Source organism: Cnephaeus nilssonii (genome assembly GCF_951640355.1).
Source record: "Cnephaeus nilssonii genome assembly, chromosome: 1".
NCBI lineage: Eukaryota > Metazoa > Chordata > Mammalia > Chiroptera > Vespertilionidae > Cnephaeus > Cnephaeus nilssonii.
The window spans coordinates 76,207,685-76,224,488 of record NC_137072.1 but is presented as its reverse complement, the minus strand read 5'-3'; the positions used below and the strand labels follow the sequence as shown (position 1 = coordinate 76,224,488).

The 16,804-nt window shown below is 36.2% G+C and overlaps 1 protein-coding gene across 1 annotated transcript in view; it reads right to left on the bottom strand.

Moving 5' to 3' along the window:
* The window catches only part of TMPRSS11D (transmembrane serine protease 11D), a 50,383-nt gene extending 41,320 nt beyond the window's left edge, over positions 1–9,063 (bottom strand). Inside the window, exon 1 of the mRNA XM_079776083.1 lies at positions 8,934–9,063. Within this exon, the coding sequence (XP_079632209.1) occupies positions 8,934–9,013 (80 nt within the window). The 5' untranslated portion in view covers positions 9,014–9,063. The remainder of the gene's footprint in view (positions 1–8,933) is intronic.
* Between the last annotated feature and the right edge of the window lie 7,741 nt (positions 9,064–16,804).

The window sequence follows — 16,804 nt, the reverse complement described above, 5'->3', positions numbered from 1 at the left end:
TGGGCAGGCAGTAGAGATGATCCAACTCAATGGTTTAATTTTTTTTTTAAGTTGAGGAGCACATTAAATAAGGTCTTATTTGGAAGTTCAATAATGAACAGAAGAAAATGGAGTAGCTTTTCTGTTTGAATTTGAGATGGGAGAAAATGATCTATTTTCTCACTGAGTCAGTCCAATACTTTTATTTATTTCTAAATTTTTTGTTGTTGATAAACTTGATGTCAAACTTAGTTGATGTCAACTCAGTTTATCAACGTGGTAAGCTTGGGTACACTGTACAAGGAAAGAGACACAGGATTCATTAGGATCATACGACTGGATGGTGGCAGAGTCAGTGCCATAGGTTTAAGACTTCTTGAATATATTTGTTTTATTAAATTATACATTCTGAAAACTGGGCTTATATGGAAGGTAAGAATCCTATCCTTTGTAACATACAGCATGGGGAATATAGTCAATAATATCTTAATAACTTTGTAAGATGTCAGATGGGTACTAGACTTATTGGTGTGATCACTTTGTAAGTTATATAAATGTCTAATCACTATGTTGTACCTCTGAAACTAATATAATATTGTATGTCAACTATAATTGGACAAAAAATAATCCTGTTCTTGAATCACAAGCATGCAACACTATATGTGTGTGTACCTTTGGAATACACTACATGACATTTTAAAATATTCAATGGTTTACTTTCATTTTATTTTTATCTTGTGTAGCATATAAATAAGCTTATATTTCCTGAGGATATAAATCCCTTTATACTTCCTGAGGACACAGAGGCTGGGCAAATGGTGAGGGACCCATTTGCCCAGAATGGGTAATGCTAGAATGCTTTTGTGAGAATTAGGAAAAGGCAACTTCTCTGGCACAGACAATTATAAAAGGCTGCCCCTCAGGCTGCATGCAGCTCTCCTCTGGGACAGAAAATTTGGCACAGAGCTTAGGCTCCATATCTGCTTCCAATCTTCCCCTGAATTATCCATTTTTGTATATTGCGCAAACTATACAACTGTGTATAGCAGTCCTGTAAAGATGTGTCGAAATTTGGTCATCTGCTACTTGAAGGGAAAGCCAATGTAGGATTCAAATTCTTCTCACAAAATTTGCAAGTTGATATGAACAAATGATGAGTATGTACGCATGTATGTAGATAGGTATGTGTGTGTGTGTGTGTGTGTGTGTATATGTGTGTGTGTGTGTGTGTGTGTGTGTGTGTGTGTGTGTGTGTAATGGCTAAGTTGGGAGTGATGATGATTCATGAGAACCTGCTGCCAATGAAGCTAAGAGTGTGGGCTCAATTGTTTCATGAGCTGCTTAAGTTTGTCCTTTGCTGGGACTCAGGATCTTTTGAACAGGTCTAAGTCCTAGAGTCAACCCCATGAGAGGGTGTGGCCACAACAGGGCAAATCTACCTTCACTGCTGGGAGAAAAATAAATGCCTTCCCTAGTGATGCTCCATTCATATGTTGTCTAATTGGTTCTAAACTTGAAAAAATCATTTTTTATATATGGAAATCTATGGGCATTTTTCTCCATTTTATTGTTGTTATAACATTGAAATGTGTTTAAAAAGTTGACTTACAAAAAAAATTGACTTACAACAATTATTACCTGATTTTAAAAGATTTCACTGTGTTCTAGTAATTAAAGGTATATTAAACAATTATTAAAGAAGGAAAATATTGTAGATTATGCCTCATCATAGTGTATCAAATCTTATTTATTTGGACCCTACTAAATTGAAAAATACTTCCAGTTTTGTAATATAGTCAATAATGTCCAATTTATGTTTCTGAAAAAAGTAAGGCAGGTGCTGAATTTTTTCAATTAAAAAGTGATCATTTCTTCTTTTTAAGATTTCCTTTGTTCTGATATCAGTTATGTTTTTGAAATGAAAGATCTGAGATTACTTGAGCAAAAATTTTTTAAAAAGAGGGGGAACTCATAGATATGGATAACAGTGTGGTGACTGGAGGGGAAGAAGGTGGATGGAACTGGAAGAGAGCATAGAGGGGCTAAATGGTCATGGAAAAAAATTAAATTAAATAAAAAATATAATATCATGAGAAATGTAAAAACAATTTTAAGAAGATTTGGTAGTTGACTTTAAACTGAGCACAGTGTTTAATTCTTGCATTTAAAAGACATTTAAGGGGATGTGGAAAGAGAAGTGGAGTTAGGAGATTTGCATTGTAGAAGTAGTTTTGAGTAACTGTTAATAGAAGATGTCTGGAGACTACTGACTGACAAAGAGTCAGTTAAAGACTTAAAGGTATATTCTGGTTACTGCAATACTAAACTTATGGTATACTTGCTTTTAGAAGAAAGGCTATCTTTGCTGGAACTGTACAGTTGAACTGAACCCAAAGCGTGGGTTCTTGTATCCATAATTGAGATTATAGAGCCTTGTTAGTGTGCAAATGGGCACAATGTCAATATGGTAGGTGGTGGCTCTTCTACAAAGGTGAGCCTACCTAGGTGATTTGAAAACAACACAACAGATGGAAATATTTCTTTTGGAGCTTCATGATGCTGGTATTTTAAGTATATTTCTTTAGGAGTCACCAAATTCACAAAGTGATGAAAGCAATACCTTGTTGACTCTACCATCGTTGAAAGACGTGTACCTAGTGTTTCAGTACCAACGCCTGTAACAGAGAAAGTCCTGGCACAGGTTATTGATCTCCTTGCTAATTAAGGTTAGGGAGAGGCCAGCATGTACTCCAGAGGTCACTGCTGTTCAGTGTTAGTTTCCTTCTGAGCTCTAAAAGGTTAGCTACTGACAGAGCCAGAGTAAATTAGCAAAGCAAGAAACTGTTCAGTTGAAGATTTTCTTCATTGTCCACTTTCCTCTAAATAGCACCTTTTCCTCAGTGGATTTAGTTTTAAAACTTGGTTTTCTTTCTCCTTTGTCATTTTTTATTCTTTCCCTTCATTTATTTTCCTTTATCTTAATTAAAGAGGATCTTTAACCTTTACTGACACCAACATTATTTTGGTAACTTTCTTCAAATTACAAAGCCATGCCAATGCCAATCTAAATATGATATTTGGCATCATGCTGTCAGAATACTTCTTGTAAATGAATACTTGAAATTGATTTTTGTAGCTATTGAAATGATGAAAATGTTTGGAATTTGGATTTCAGTGATGGTTGCACAATTCTATAAATATGCGAGAATGCACTGAATTAATTGTACAATTAAACATGAGAACTTTTTGGTATGTAATCATATCTCAGTGAAGCTGCTGAAAAATTAAATTTATATTTTAATGATTATTACTTACTGTAAAAACAAAATTATCAAACTTTCTACAAAGAATTGTCTCTGGGGTGGACTTAAACTCACAAGAACTGAAAAGGACTCAATAACCTGTTCAGTTCAAGTTTCAAGGCCATTTTCTAGAAAACAATTCTCTCAGGTATTGGAATACAGTGGTGTGTTATTGTTGAAGGCAAGCCATTTGTTACAAGTAATAGTTAAAGCATCAGAGTTTTGAAATGATTTACTTCTTACACAATTTAGAACAGCTAATTCTAACATAACATTCCTCTCACTCGTTTGCATTTTTTAATTTTTGGTGGGGCAGTGTTACAAGTAAGGCATTTGGAATTGCTTATAATACTGGTCAGATCCATGGGAAAGAGTGATTTTTAAATTTTTTTAATCCTCATCTAAAGATATGTTTTACTGATTTTAGAGAGAGTGAGAGCGAGCGAGAGAGAGACATTGCTGTATGAGAGTAACACCGATCAACTGACTCTGTGCATGCCCCCACTGGAGATCAAACCTAAAACCTAGGCATGTGCCCTGACCATGTGCCCAGGCAACCTTTCGGTGCACAGGACGATGCTCCTACCAACTGAACCACAGTGGTCTGGGCCAAAAAGAGTGATTTTATCGAAGGCTTCTGATTTCTCTGCTTTCTAAAATCCAAGTACATAAACAATCTGTGTCTATAAGATCAGTATGAAATGTTCAAAACCTTAACTTACCACTTTGTCAAAATATACTGACCATCATACAGAACTAGATACATGTTTGCTTTCTACAGAAAATAAATGAGTAACAGATTTAGGGGTCCTTTCTCTCAGCTCAATGTGACCTGATTTGTAATACTAAACTGCAAGTGTCAGGATATGTCATTCATTGGCTCTACAAAGTGTGTCCCACTGAGGTGGGGAATTCGGTATATCACACGCCAGAGAAGCACAGGTAGCATTATTTCCCCCCCCCCCAAATGTGTTCATCTTCCAATGTTTGATTTGACTGTGACATAGACTCAAATGTAAAAAAGATTCTAACAACTGTCAAGGAAACAATCCTGCTTAATTTGTATAGAAGGATATGCAATAGTTTTTAACATTGTTTACTTAGGTAGGGGAGCAGGGAAACAGGAAAGGAGGTATTATGCATGATGGGGTAGAAGAAAGAAAAACATAATTAAATGCACAATTTAAAGAAGTAAAAATCTATTAGTAAAGGATCTAAAACAAGAAAAACATTTCCTCACAAACGAGATGGGATAAGTTAACAGGCACGACATAATAGACAATCCAGAAATTTCCTGGAACTATTCTCAGTGCAGCTAGAGGAATGAAGACTAGGTTCAGAATCCCATATGTATTCATCATGGTTAGTTTTATTTAACTATATCTAGTAAATGATGTTGTTCTTACGGGAAAAAAAGTGGCTTTTAATGAATCATGGACCAAACCCAAGGTTAGCTGTTTTAAGTACTCTTGAGTAATATTTAGTTGCATCAATATATTTTTTAAAACAACATCTTGTACTCAACCTCTTCTGAATTTAATCCTACTGGCTTCTTGCCCAGATCACCTACAAAAGCAGAGGGAAGAGTTGAGTTTCTCAGTATCCACTGTCCAGGATGATTTCGTGTCATAGAAAAATGAGCAGAGTTTCAAGATCTCTGATACTGATTTTTTTGAGACCTACACAATAGAATGTATTCCTTAGAGCTCAGAAAAAAAAAAGCAGATATATATCTTATTTTGGGAAGCAGAATGCATATTGGGGTTAAAATTGTTGAGGTGATCAGAAAAGCTGTTTGACATGAGGCAAAATCACTTCTCTGGACTTTTGGAAGAAGTTGATTCCAACTCTCATGGATGACTTTGAGGGGTTCAGGGCTTTAAGAAAGAAGTAACTGCAGATGTGGTGGAAATAGCAAGAGAACTAGAATTGGAAGCAAAGTCTGAAGATGTGCCTGAATTGCTGTAATCTCATGATAAAACTTTAATGAATGAGGAGTTGGAGAAAGTGCTTTCCTGAGATGGAACTAATTCTGGTGAAGATGCTAAAAAGATTATTGAAATGATAACACAGGATTTAGAATATTACATAAACTTAGTTGAAAAAGTAGTGGCAGGGTTTGAAAGGATTGACTCCAAGTTTGAAAGAAGTTTTACTGTGAGTAAAATACTATCAGAAAGCATCATGTGTCATAGAAAAATCATTCCTAAAAGGAAGAGTCAATCAATACAGCAGAATTCACTGTTGTCTTCTTTTAAGAAATTGTCACAGCCACCCAGCCTTCAACCACCCTGATCAGTCAGCAGTCATCAGTATTGAGTCATCTTAGATAGTTACTCACTCAATGGTTTTAGGTTTGGAATGATGCTTTTATTTTACATATTATGAACACACGCTAAATTTAGACTTAAAGAATACTTTGGCCCTACCCAGTTTGGCTCAGTGGATAGAGCATCAGCCTGCGGACTGAAGGGTCCCAGGTTCAATTCCAGTCAAGGGCATGTACCTTGGTTGTGGGCACATCCCTAGTAGGGGAAGTTGTAGGAGACAGCTGATCGATGTTTCTCTCTCATCGATGTTTCTAACACTCTATCTCTCACCCTGCCTCTCTGTAAAAAATCAATAAAAAATATATTTTTAAAAAGAATACTTTGAAAAACTTAAATAATGGCAAGTTTTGTGGTTTTGTGTTTTTTTTTTTAACTCAAGAGAAAGAGATCCTCTAAGTTGGAGTAACACCTTTTAAGGAATTGGATTGGATATCTTGAGGTTTCATTAAAACAGTAGATATTGATTCTTGTCCTCATGTTTTATTTTAGGGGTGTCAACCTTAACCATCTTGGGAGCTGGAATGGTATAAGAGTAAGGTAAGTAAGAAATCTCTGAGAAAATAGCTTGGGAGTGCATTCCAGAGGACAAATTGATAGTGGAGATGAGAGAATTTGCTGGAAAATATAGTATCCTAAGTGACTGATTGCAGCTGACCATCCTATGTATTATATAACTCTATCACCACTCCCTTATTAGTAAAACATTTGTTAACCAAAAATAATATACCTTTCTTTAATCACCTCCAGTAGTAAAACATTCTGGCCAAATTCAGCAACTGTTTTAGTATGTGGCCTTGAGGATTTTGTGGGCAAAAACTTATACTTTATATGCACTACTTAAATATACTTGCCTAGTTTCTATTAAGATATACATCTTTTGCCTAATTATTTGCAATGTTGAGCATGGTTTTTTAAAGTTAAAATAGACAATTATAAACCAGAATTGAGTTTGAAATGCATTTTTGACAGATAACCATCTCCCCCCTTGCCTCGTGTTGTCTTGGACTGTTAGGAGGCAGGGCACCTGACTGACTGTCTTTGGCATGTCTGTGTAGTCAGTTAATTGTATTATGAGCACAAACAAAGGGGAGAAAATGGAAATAAGATGTGTTATGGTGGGAGGAGTCTTACTAAGATTTCTCTGTTCCTAAACTGAGATATGCCCATTCACCCCAAATCTTCATCCTATTGTCCAAACATCATCTCACACTTTTACTGTAATTCAGTGGATATAGACACTCTCCTAATGGACCTGAGACATCTGGAATATCCAAGGATTTGAAAGGAATGATGATTAAAAGGAATGATGATTATATCATGATAATACAGCTGCCCAAGTTCCTGGGCCCTGTAATAGGATTTTCTTTTTCCGAGAAGGGAAGAACAGGTGGGGAAAAAAGAAACACACCATCTCTGCTGTCTTTAGGAGAGGACAACCTGGAAGAGGTGTGACAGTTTAATTTATACATAAAAGTAATCAAACCATCCAAGAGAGCCTATTCGAAACCAAAGATATCTCAGAATTACTTGGAAATTTACCTAAAACTACTTTAAAATGATCTAAAATTATCTAAAAAATATTTGTTAGTTTTCATTTCACTTCTGTTACCTTATTTGAATACCCTGCTCCCTCAGAGCATATGGAGGAATTCTGAAATAGTGGAATTTGGGATATTTTAAAAAATTGTGTTTCTTTATGCTGACTAGAATATTTCAGCAGAGAAGGAAATTTTATGTTTTAATTCATTCCTTGCAATATTAAACACATGCAGATGTACTGGCTTAGAAGTAATATTATCAGAACAAAAATATGTCTATCTTTTTTAACACCCTAAGCCATTTGAATATACTCTACCCTGCCCACCGAAAATTCTGCTCTTTATTCATGTTGACAGAAGGAATTATTTCCCAGTCACAGGTCTTCAAATTGATGAATAAGGATCCATAAGTTATTTTCAAAATTTCATCAATTTGGTATGATAACTCTATTTCATCCTGATAAAAACCAGCCAACCAGTATATATATTACTTCATAGATTTTGATTTATTTTAATGAATTCTTTATATCCATTGCATGAATATTAAATAATTGATATTATTTTCTTTATGTTACTGGTAATTATTAATTATTTTTTATTGGTGGAAACTTAGGCTGCTATCAATTTTCACTCTTTTATATATATATTTAAATGCACACTATTGTACATATATTTTTAATTTATTTTAAAATTTATTTTCAATTATAGTTGACATACAACATTATATTAGTTTCAGGTATACAATAAAATGATTAGACATTGCCATACCTTATGAAGTGATCACCACTATAAGTCTAGTACCCACTTACCACCATATATAGTTATTACAATATTATTGACTATATTCCCTATGCTGTTCTTTATGTCCCCATGACTACTTCTATGACTGGTAGTTTACTAGTATACTTCATAATCCCCTGCACATGTATTTAATTATTAAAATATTTTTTATTTTGATTGAGTTTTCTAAAGTTTGGGACATTTAAAATAAACTCAACTCTACTTAACATAGCCAACACACTATTCATGCTTTGATATATTCCCCCTTTTAAAAACACATCAGTATCATATTTTTCTTTGTCATGAAAAAACAAAAGGAACAAATTGTAAACTCATAGATGCACACACCAAAATCATCAAATTATATAATGATTTTGAGACTGTACTGTTTGACTAGATTAGGCTACAACTTGTTTTTTATGTGAAAGTGTGTAAAAGGAAATATTTACTAACTGAAAACAAAACTAGATAAATACTATTTTCTTCTTAAGTTTCAACAAGAACTTACCTGAAAATAATGATACCATAAGTATATAAAAAGTAGACAAATAATGTCTTTACTTTCTTAAAGAAAACTTCAAGATTTATTGTATATTTAATAGCTAGTAATGACACTGTAACAGGAGTAAAAATACAGAATCCTAAAAAATTAAAACAACAGAATTTTTTTTACTGATTTCATTTAATGTTCACACATCACTTTTTAAAAAATGGAACATGAGAAAACAAGAACACTTCCTTATTTAAAGATATGCTGTCATAATGCCAAGCCATCTCTTTAGTTTTTTTCATTTCATAAAAGAATGTAGTCAAGCAGCCAAGAACCTTATTTAAACAATATCAAGCATATTATCTTAAAATATCTAAGAGTGTTAAAGAAGTTTCCAAAAAAGTAACGAGAAGCTTGCTAGACACAACCCAAAATTTTAAGCTTCTGTATATTTTTCACACGCTCTAAGATATAGTTAAACTTCTAAAACTACAGAGTCAGAAACAGGACTTACCTATACATTTTAATGTTGAATAATGAAGAGGTCTTTTTTCCTGCTGCTCTGAGGTTTTCGCTCAAATGAATGACTGTCATGTATTATGTGTGATCTATGAAGGCGCTGAGGTCAAAGGAGGAAATCCCATGTGATTAATACCCAACTTGTTAGACAAGTCTGAAGGAATCAACTTGAACCAATAGTAGGACTGTGGAACAGAATCAGAAATAGACAGGGAATTTTACAAACCAGGAAGAATTTCGTTTCTCCTGGTTATATTGTGATTCAACACCATAAGAGATGACAGGTATTTTGTGGAAGCCTATAACTACTCCACATACTGTAGAGTATTTGCTTTTCATTTAAAGAAGATGTGACACTCTTGCCTGTGTTATATTGTCATAGAGCTTATTCTTTGCCACAGTATGCCAAGGACTATCAGAAAATACTTTCCATATGTTAAGGCATTCTCCTTTCTAAGAGAAAATACTGTTTTCTCATTCACATATGAAACAGAGATTCAGAGAAGTAATTGAGTAGGTGTACAAAGTTGTGTAATAATCAAGTAGAATAGCTTAAACTAAAATTCACTTTGTCTTTTTTTAAGTATGTCTTTTGAAAAAGTATTCTAGCTAATTACTTCTAGTAGATGAATGGGCAATGGAGCATAGTATGAGTGTGTGGGGGGATAGAGTGTTGGGAGATGTTTGCAGGCAGGGACTATGATCAAGAAAACATAGAGGCTAGAATAATGTGGAAGTGAGAAAAAACATTCCTGTTTAGTGTGTTGAAAATGAGTAGGAGATAAATTTGGAAGGTTATGCTTAGATTACTTTGTGAGAAACAATGAATGCTAAAGAATTGGAATGTATAATAGAATTAGATTGGGTGTTAAATATTGATTGAATTCTAGTCTCGGCTTTTTCACCAACTAATGGGAGACTAAGGGGAAAAAGTCACTTATTTCTCTGAGTCTCATTTTTCTAATGAGAAATGAGAAGCTGAATCAGGTTGCATTAGAGGACATTTCCAAGTCTAAAGTCCTATGACTTTACCTTGTAAGTCACTGATAACTGCTAACCAACACATTCACTCCAGACTGCCTTGCTTTCCCTTATATATTTTCATGCTCGATATTCTGATTTTTTTAAAGTAAAACAATGAAAGATTATTTTTAAAACTTTTGAACAAAGTTAACTAAACAAATCATATTCATTTCACATGTTCAGGTATTTTTCACACAGTTATATAAAAATATATAACTTTGTATGATGTTTTTTATATTTAATGTTATTTCATAAGCATATCCCTGTATTACTATTTTTTTATTTCTAGTAGCTATGTAATTACTAGTATATATATATATATATATATATATATATATATATATATATACACACACACACACACACACATACATATATGTATACTAGTAGCCCTGCACACGAATGTGTGTGCCAGTAGCTCCCTGCCGCTCTCCAGTAGCTCTCCACCTGCTGCCCCGCCCTCCAGCTCCCCCCGGCCCCCTCCCCCTGCTCCTCCCTCATAGCTCTCTGCCACCTGCTTGTAGCTCGCTGCTGCCCCATCCTCCTGCTGATCCATGATCTGGTTGTTATTCGATCGGTAGTTACGCTTCATAGTGTAACAACCATTTGCATATTACATCTTTATTATATAGGATATATATATCCAATAGTTATATAAAAAGTATATTATAACTTTTTGTTTTGATATAATTTCAAACTTACAGAAAACTTTCAAATATAGATTCATCAAGTATTAACTATTTTAATGGCTGCATTTTAAAGGATGAGTCATATTACACTGACTAGATTCATCATAAAATACTGAAACTATCTCCTGATATGAAGTGTTTATATCTTTTTTAATGTTGATGATTCATTCTTTCAATGACCACCTTCACAAACAAGTTTTTTTTTCCACCCTAATGCTCAATTTTTCTTTGAAATAAATAAAAGGGAAAATAATTTATTCAGCCAATTATTTGAATATTTTAATGGCTTTTAAAACTTTACTTTTAATAATTTTTTCAAGGATGTGAAGTATTGTCCTCTGGTTTTGGTTGACAGCACTTTCCCCCGAGTATGCGTGCTCTTTCTCCTCTATCTTTGTGTTTCCTGGAGTACTCAGCAAAGGCCTTTTTAAGGAGTATGTGTTTAGTCAAAACATTTGTTTGGATGTCCAGTAACTGAATGTATTCATGCAGATCTGGCGCCCCATCACTATTCACAGCAGAACTTGGGATGAGTCAAGGGAATGGCATGGGGAAAACTGTGCTCAGTCTGAAAGTGACTTCCTGCTTGCCTGGAATGAGCTCCATACAAAGAGAGCTGGGGCATGAAATTATGGTTTGTGAGGCAAAGGATTTGCTCTTAACAGGGAGTGCAAAAGATGTCGACTCATTAAAAACTTTTATTTTTAAATTTCTCAATTACAGTTGGCATACAATATTATATTAGTTTCAGGTGTATAGCATAGTGATTAGATATTTATGTAACTTATGAAGTGATTACCCTGAGAAGTCTAGTACCCATCTGACATCATATGTAGTTATTACAATATTACTGACTATATTTCCTATGCTGTACTTTACATCCCTGTGACTACTTCTATGACTGCCAATTTGTACTTCTTAATTCCTTTACCTTCGCTACCCTTCCCGACCCCCACCCATCTGACAACCATCAATTTGTTCACTGTATCTATGGGTTTGTTTCTTTGTTGTTTTGTTCATTTATTTTGTTTTTTAGATTCCATGTAAGTGAAATCACATGGTATTTGCCTTTCTCTCTCTGACTTATTTCACATAGTATAATACCCTCTTCATCCAGGTTGTTGAAAATGGCAAGATTTCATTCTTTTTTTATGATTAATAATTCATTATACATTCATCTATCTGTGGACTCTTAGGTTGCTTCCATATCTTGGCTATTGTAAATAATGCTGCAATGAACATATGGGTATGTATATCTTTTGAACTAATGTTTTGGTTTTCTTCAGATATATACCCAGAAATGGAATTTCTGGATCATATGGTAGTTCTATTTTTAATTTCTGGAGAAACCTCCATACTGTTTTCCACAGTAGCTGCACCAATTTACAATCCCACCAACAGTGCATGAGAGTTCCATTTTTCTACACATCCTCGACAATGTAAAAAGATATTGACTCTTAATCTTAAGATCTTCAGAAAGTGGCAGGTTAGGCCTTGACCTTTTCTGTTTGTGAGAGGCAGCATTGCAAGAATAAGGAGCATAGAATGACATATAAAAATATCATAATCCTCTTCTCTGTCATAAGCTTGATTTTATTCCTCCAGTTGTACATTCACAAAACCAAGGCAGCCCGACTTAGGAGGATTAACAGTTGTTGTTTTTTCAAATAAGAGATAAAATTTATTTTGATGAAGGATAAACTGGCAGTATATGAGCTATTGAAATTGATTCTTTTGCCTGCCTAGGCTGAGGGGGAGAGACCATAGATAGTAAAGAGAATATCTTCGAACATGCAAACAATCAGTTCGTAGACTTAACTTTGATAGAAATATGAATTGCTCAATGGAGTCCGTCATAACAATACCAGCAGAAAAACAACAACCAAAACGCAGATGATCTAAGAGGGTGTGGGCCAGTAGTGATTTCTTTGAATTTGGAGTTTGATTACTCAATTCAGAGCAGTCCAGTCATATGGCTTTGGTTGGCAATGAATTTGTCATTACTTCTCTCACAGTTATTATAAAGATAGAAAAACAAAGATAATAGACATGCTCACCATCCTATATAAGAGCCTAATATGCAAATTGTCCCCTCAACCAGGAGTTTGACCAGGAGTTTGACTGGTCAGGCTTCCCGTGGGTTTGTGCAGGAGCCGGTCTGTGAGGCTGGCTGGCAGAGAGTGCACTGCCACTGGGCGGCCCAGAGGCGCACTCTGCTCCCAGCCCATGGCATCTGGCTACACTCACCGCATGTCTACGTGGGGACCTGGGTGCCATGACTCAGGCGGAGCGGGGAGCTTGGGTGCCCAGGGGCCCAGGTGCTTCCCAGGGCACAAAGGTCACCTGGGACCTGCCCTTCCATGCTAAACGCTCATGCTTCAATCGCCAGCCAGGCCCAGGGATTGCACCCATGCACAAATTTTGTGCACCAGGCCTCTAGTTTAATATAAAATTTTATTTGTAGCTCTAGCCAGTTTGGCTCAATGGATAGAGTGTCAGCCTGTGGACTGAAGATCCCAGGTTCGATTCCAATCAAGGGCACATGCCCAGGTTGCGGACATGATCCCCAGTAGGGGGCATGCAGGAGGCAACCGATTAATGATTATCTCTCATCTCGTTGTTTCTATCTCTTTCTCCCTCTCCCTTCCTTTCTGAAATCAATAAAAATATATTAAAATATTTTTATTTGTATACAAGTTTTACATTTATTATAAATATACATTTAAAAAAACTTTATTCCACCTGGTTTCTAACCCATGCTAGGCCTTTGCCACCCTATTGTCTGTGTCCATAGGTAATGCATACATGCATATAAGATCGTTGTTTAATCTCTTCACGCCTCCCCCACCCCCATTCCCTCTGAGAATTGTATCTGTTCCATTTCCATACCTCTTATTCTATTTTATTCACCAGTTTATTCTGTTTATTAGATTTCTTATTTAATTATTTTGGTTTTTAGATTCAATTGTTTGATAGGTATGTATTTGTTGCCATTTTATTGTTCATATTTTTGATCTTTTTTTTTTTTCTTCCTCTTCTTAAAGAATACCCTTCAACATTTCATATAGTACTGGTTTGGTGGTGATGAACTCCTTTAGCTTTTTCTTGTCTGTGAAGCTCTTTATCTGACCTTCAGTTCTAAATGATAGCTTAATCTTGGTGGTAGGTCCTTGATACTCATCATTTTGAATATTTCTTGCCACTCCCATCTGGCCTGCATAGTTTATGTTGAGAAATCAGCTGACAGTCATATGGGCATTCCTTTGTAGGTAACTAACAATTTTTCTCTTGCTGCTTTTAAGATTCTCTCTTTGTCTTTAGCCCTTGGAATTTTAATTATGATGTGTCTTGGTGTGGTTATTTTGGATTCCTCTTGTTTGGGACTCTCTGTGCTTCCTGGATTTGTAAGTCTATTTATTTTACCAGGTAGGGGAAGTTTTCTGACATTATTTCTTCAAATAGGTTTTCAATATCTTGCTCTCTCTCTTTTTCTGGCACCCCCATAATGTGAATGTTGGTATTCTTAAAGTTGTCCCAGAGACTCCTTACACTATCTTCATATTTTTGGATTCTTATTTCTTTTTGCTCTTCTGGTTGGATGTTTTTTGCTTCCTCATATTTTAAATTGTTGATTTGATTCTCAGAATCCTCTATTCTATTGTTGAATCCCTGTATATTATTCTCTAATTCAATAAGTGTATGCTTACTTTCTTACTGGACCTTTTCCATTTGTTTTGGCATTCACACTAAGATCCTTGAAAGTCTCACTAAGTCCCTTAGAGGTTTCTAGAAGATTCTTGAGTAAGCTTACAACTGTGGTTTTGAAATCTATATCCAGTAGTTTGCTTTCTTTCATTTCTTTCATTTGTGACATGTTTCTTTATCTCCACATTTTGACTTCTTCCCTGTTTGTTTCTATGAATTGGATAGAGCTGCTGTGTCTCCTTGAGTTGGTAGAGTGGTAGGTGTCCTATAGGACCTCCCTAGTCACCTGAGCTGGGGACTCTAGGTACACCCCTTTGTGGGCTGTGAGAACAGTCTTGTAATTGAGACTTGATTGCTATTGGTGTCACTGGGAGGAATTGACCTCCAGGCCAATTGGCTATGAGGACCATCTATGACTACAGTGGGAGAGCTGCTATGCAGGAGAGACCCCTATGAAGCAGGACTTACTTCAGTGGAGCTTTGGTGCTCACTGAGTCTGTCCCTTGAGTGTGTCTCTTATGGATGTGTAGAGTTGTAATCTGGTATGGTCTGACATTGACTACTGGGTACACTGACTTTAGGTCTCCAGGGAGGTGCAAAGTCAGCCACATCCTGGGGCCACCCAGCAGGAGCTACAGAGAGATCTGCAGATTCATCCTCTTTGTATTGGGTTTGGAAGTGCCCAGACAAGGCCCAGCTGTAAAGCAAGGCAGGCTGCTGCTGGTTGCGGGTCTTGGTCCTTTTATTGTTAGGTTTGTGACTCCTTCACCCAGCTATAGCTTGTTTGAGAGATTTTAGTCTGAGCAAGGACAGGCCATTCATATGCAAAAGCTGCTGCAGGCAGTTTGGGTGGAGTTGTAAATTGGATGAGGTGGGGTCTTAGGGAATCATCAGGGTGGAGCAATCAGAAATGGCTGCCAGTCAGCCCTCCAACTGAGGAGGTCCTAGCATAGAAACAGTGATCCCTGGGAGCACCTTTGTCTGGGAGAAAACTGCCCCAAGTTTGTGCACTGATGCCAGACAATCCAGTTCCTCCTCATATGTGTCTGTGTCCCCCAAAGCCTCTCCCTGGTACTGGAGCTCAGAGCAAGTGTGACCTTGTAAGTTCAGTTCATGGTGCTGGCCATTTAAGAGGAATATCTGAGTCGCTAGCAGCCTCTGTGTCACTGAGCCCCAATCTGCACTTGATTTTACAGCCTGTAATTATGGGGACTTCTTTTTCCAGCTCTGGGACCCTGGGCTGGGCTTCTGGTGTGGGGCTGGGACTTCTTGCTTCTCCCGGGCAACCTCCACAGAGATGCTCTCCCTCCTGATTAAAAAAGCAGCATGGGGGTGCCAGACCAGCCTGTTCTGCACCTCCACATCTCCTACCAGTCACAGTGTGCTTTCTTCTTTACTTTTCTAGTTGTAGGAGTTCCATTCAGGCAGTTTTCCTGTGGTTCTGGATGATGGTTGTTCTGTATTTTAGTTGTAATTTTGATGTGGTTGTGGGAGATGGCAAGTACAAGTGTTTACCTACACAGTCATCTTCATAAATATACATTTAAAATTTGAATGATAATTGAATTTTTTAAGTGTAGCCAAGTTTAATTTTGTGGATTATTGATGTAGGTAGTTGGAAGAAAGGGAATAAGTATATCCTACCATGTTCCAAAGGTTTTTCACCATTCAGAAGACATGTTGTAGTGAAAATAATAATTTTTAATTCTTTTGGAGTTAAAAATACCTAGAACCAAATCTTGTCTCTTCTATTTACTACTCAGCAGGGTTTAGAAAAGTTGCTTATCTCTGAAAGCTTCATTATTCTTATGTGTACAAATGAAGTTAAAATAACATTCTCATAGAATTGTTAAAATTAAATTCAATAAAATAAAATAAAATGAACTAATGAATTTAAAGCACCTGGTATGTTCAACAATATGTAACGTAGCCACTCCTCAGTGCCAATTCTCAAAGTAGATTGGTGTGTATAGATGTAGGAGTCACAATGCTGAGAGGTGGAGAGCATGTAGTTTGAAAATGACCCTGGATGTTTCTAAAATATTCACCTCCCTAGATTTATACATGTGATTTGGCTTCTCTAAGCCAATCTTTTTCCTAAACCATTTGTTCAAACATCATTTAAGAAATCCAAAGCTCATCACACACAACCCCTCTCCTAAGTTCTCCACCTCTGTCTCTAACATGTTAGGTTTGTTTCTGAGTTCCCAGTCAGTCTGGCAGAAATTTATCAGATAGACATTCCCATTCGATAGCTCTCTTTACCCATTTCTGCTTCCTTCCTTTTCCTTTAACAGGTGGTACTTTTCAACAAACCTTTGTACTTTTACTTTGTCTGCTATCCAGAAAACCCAACTTGTATTAGGGAGGACTGAGGAAGCTCCAGGAAAACAGGTATTCAGATGAGATTGGGGACTGATTACTCACCACCCAGCTGGTAATGAGGACT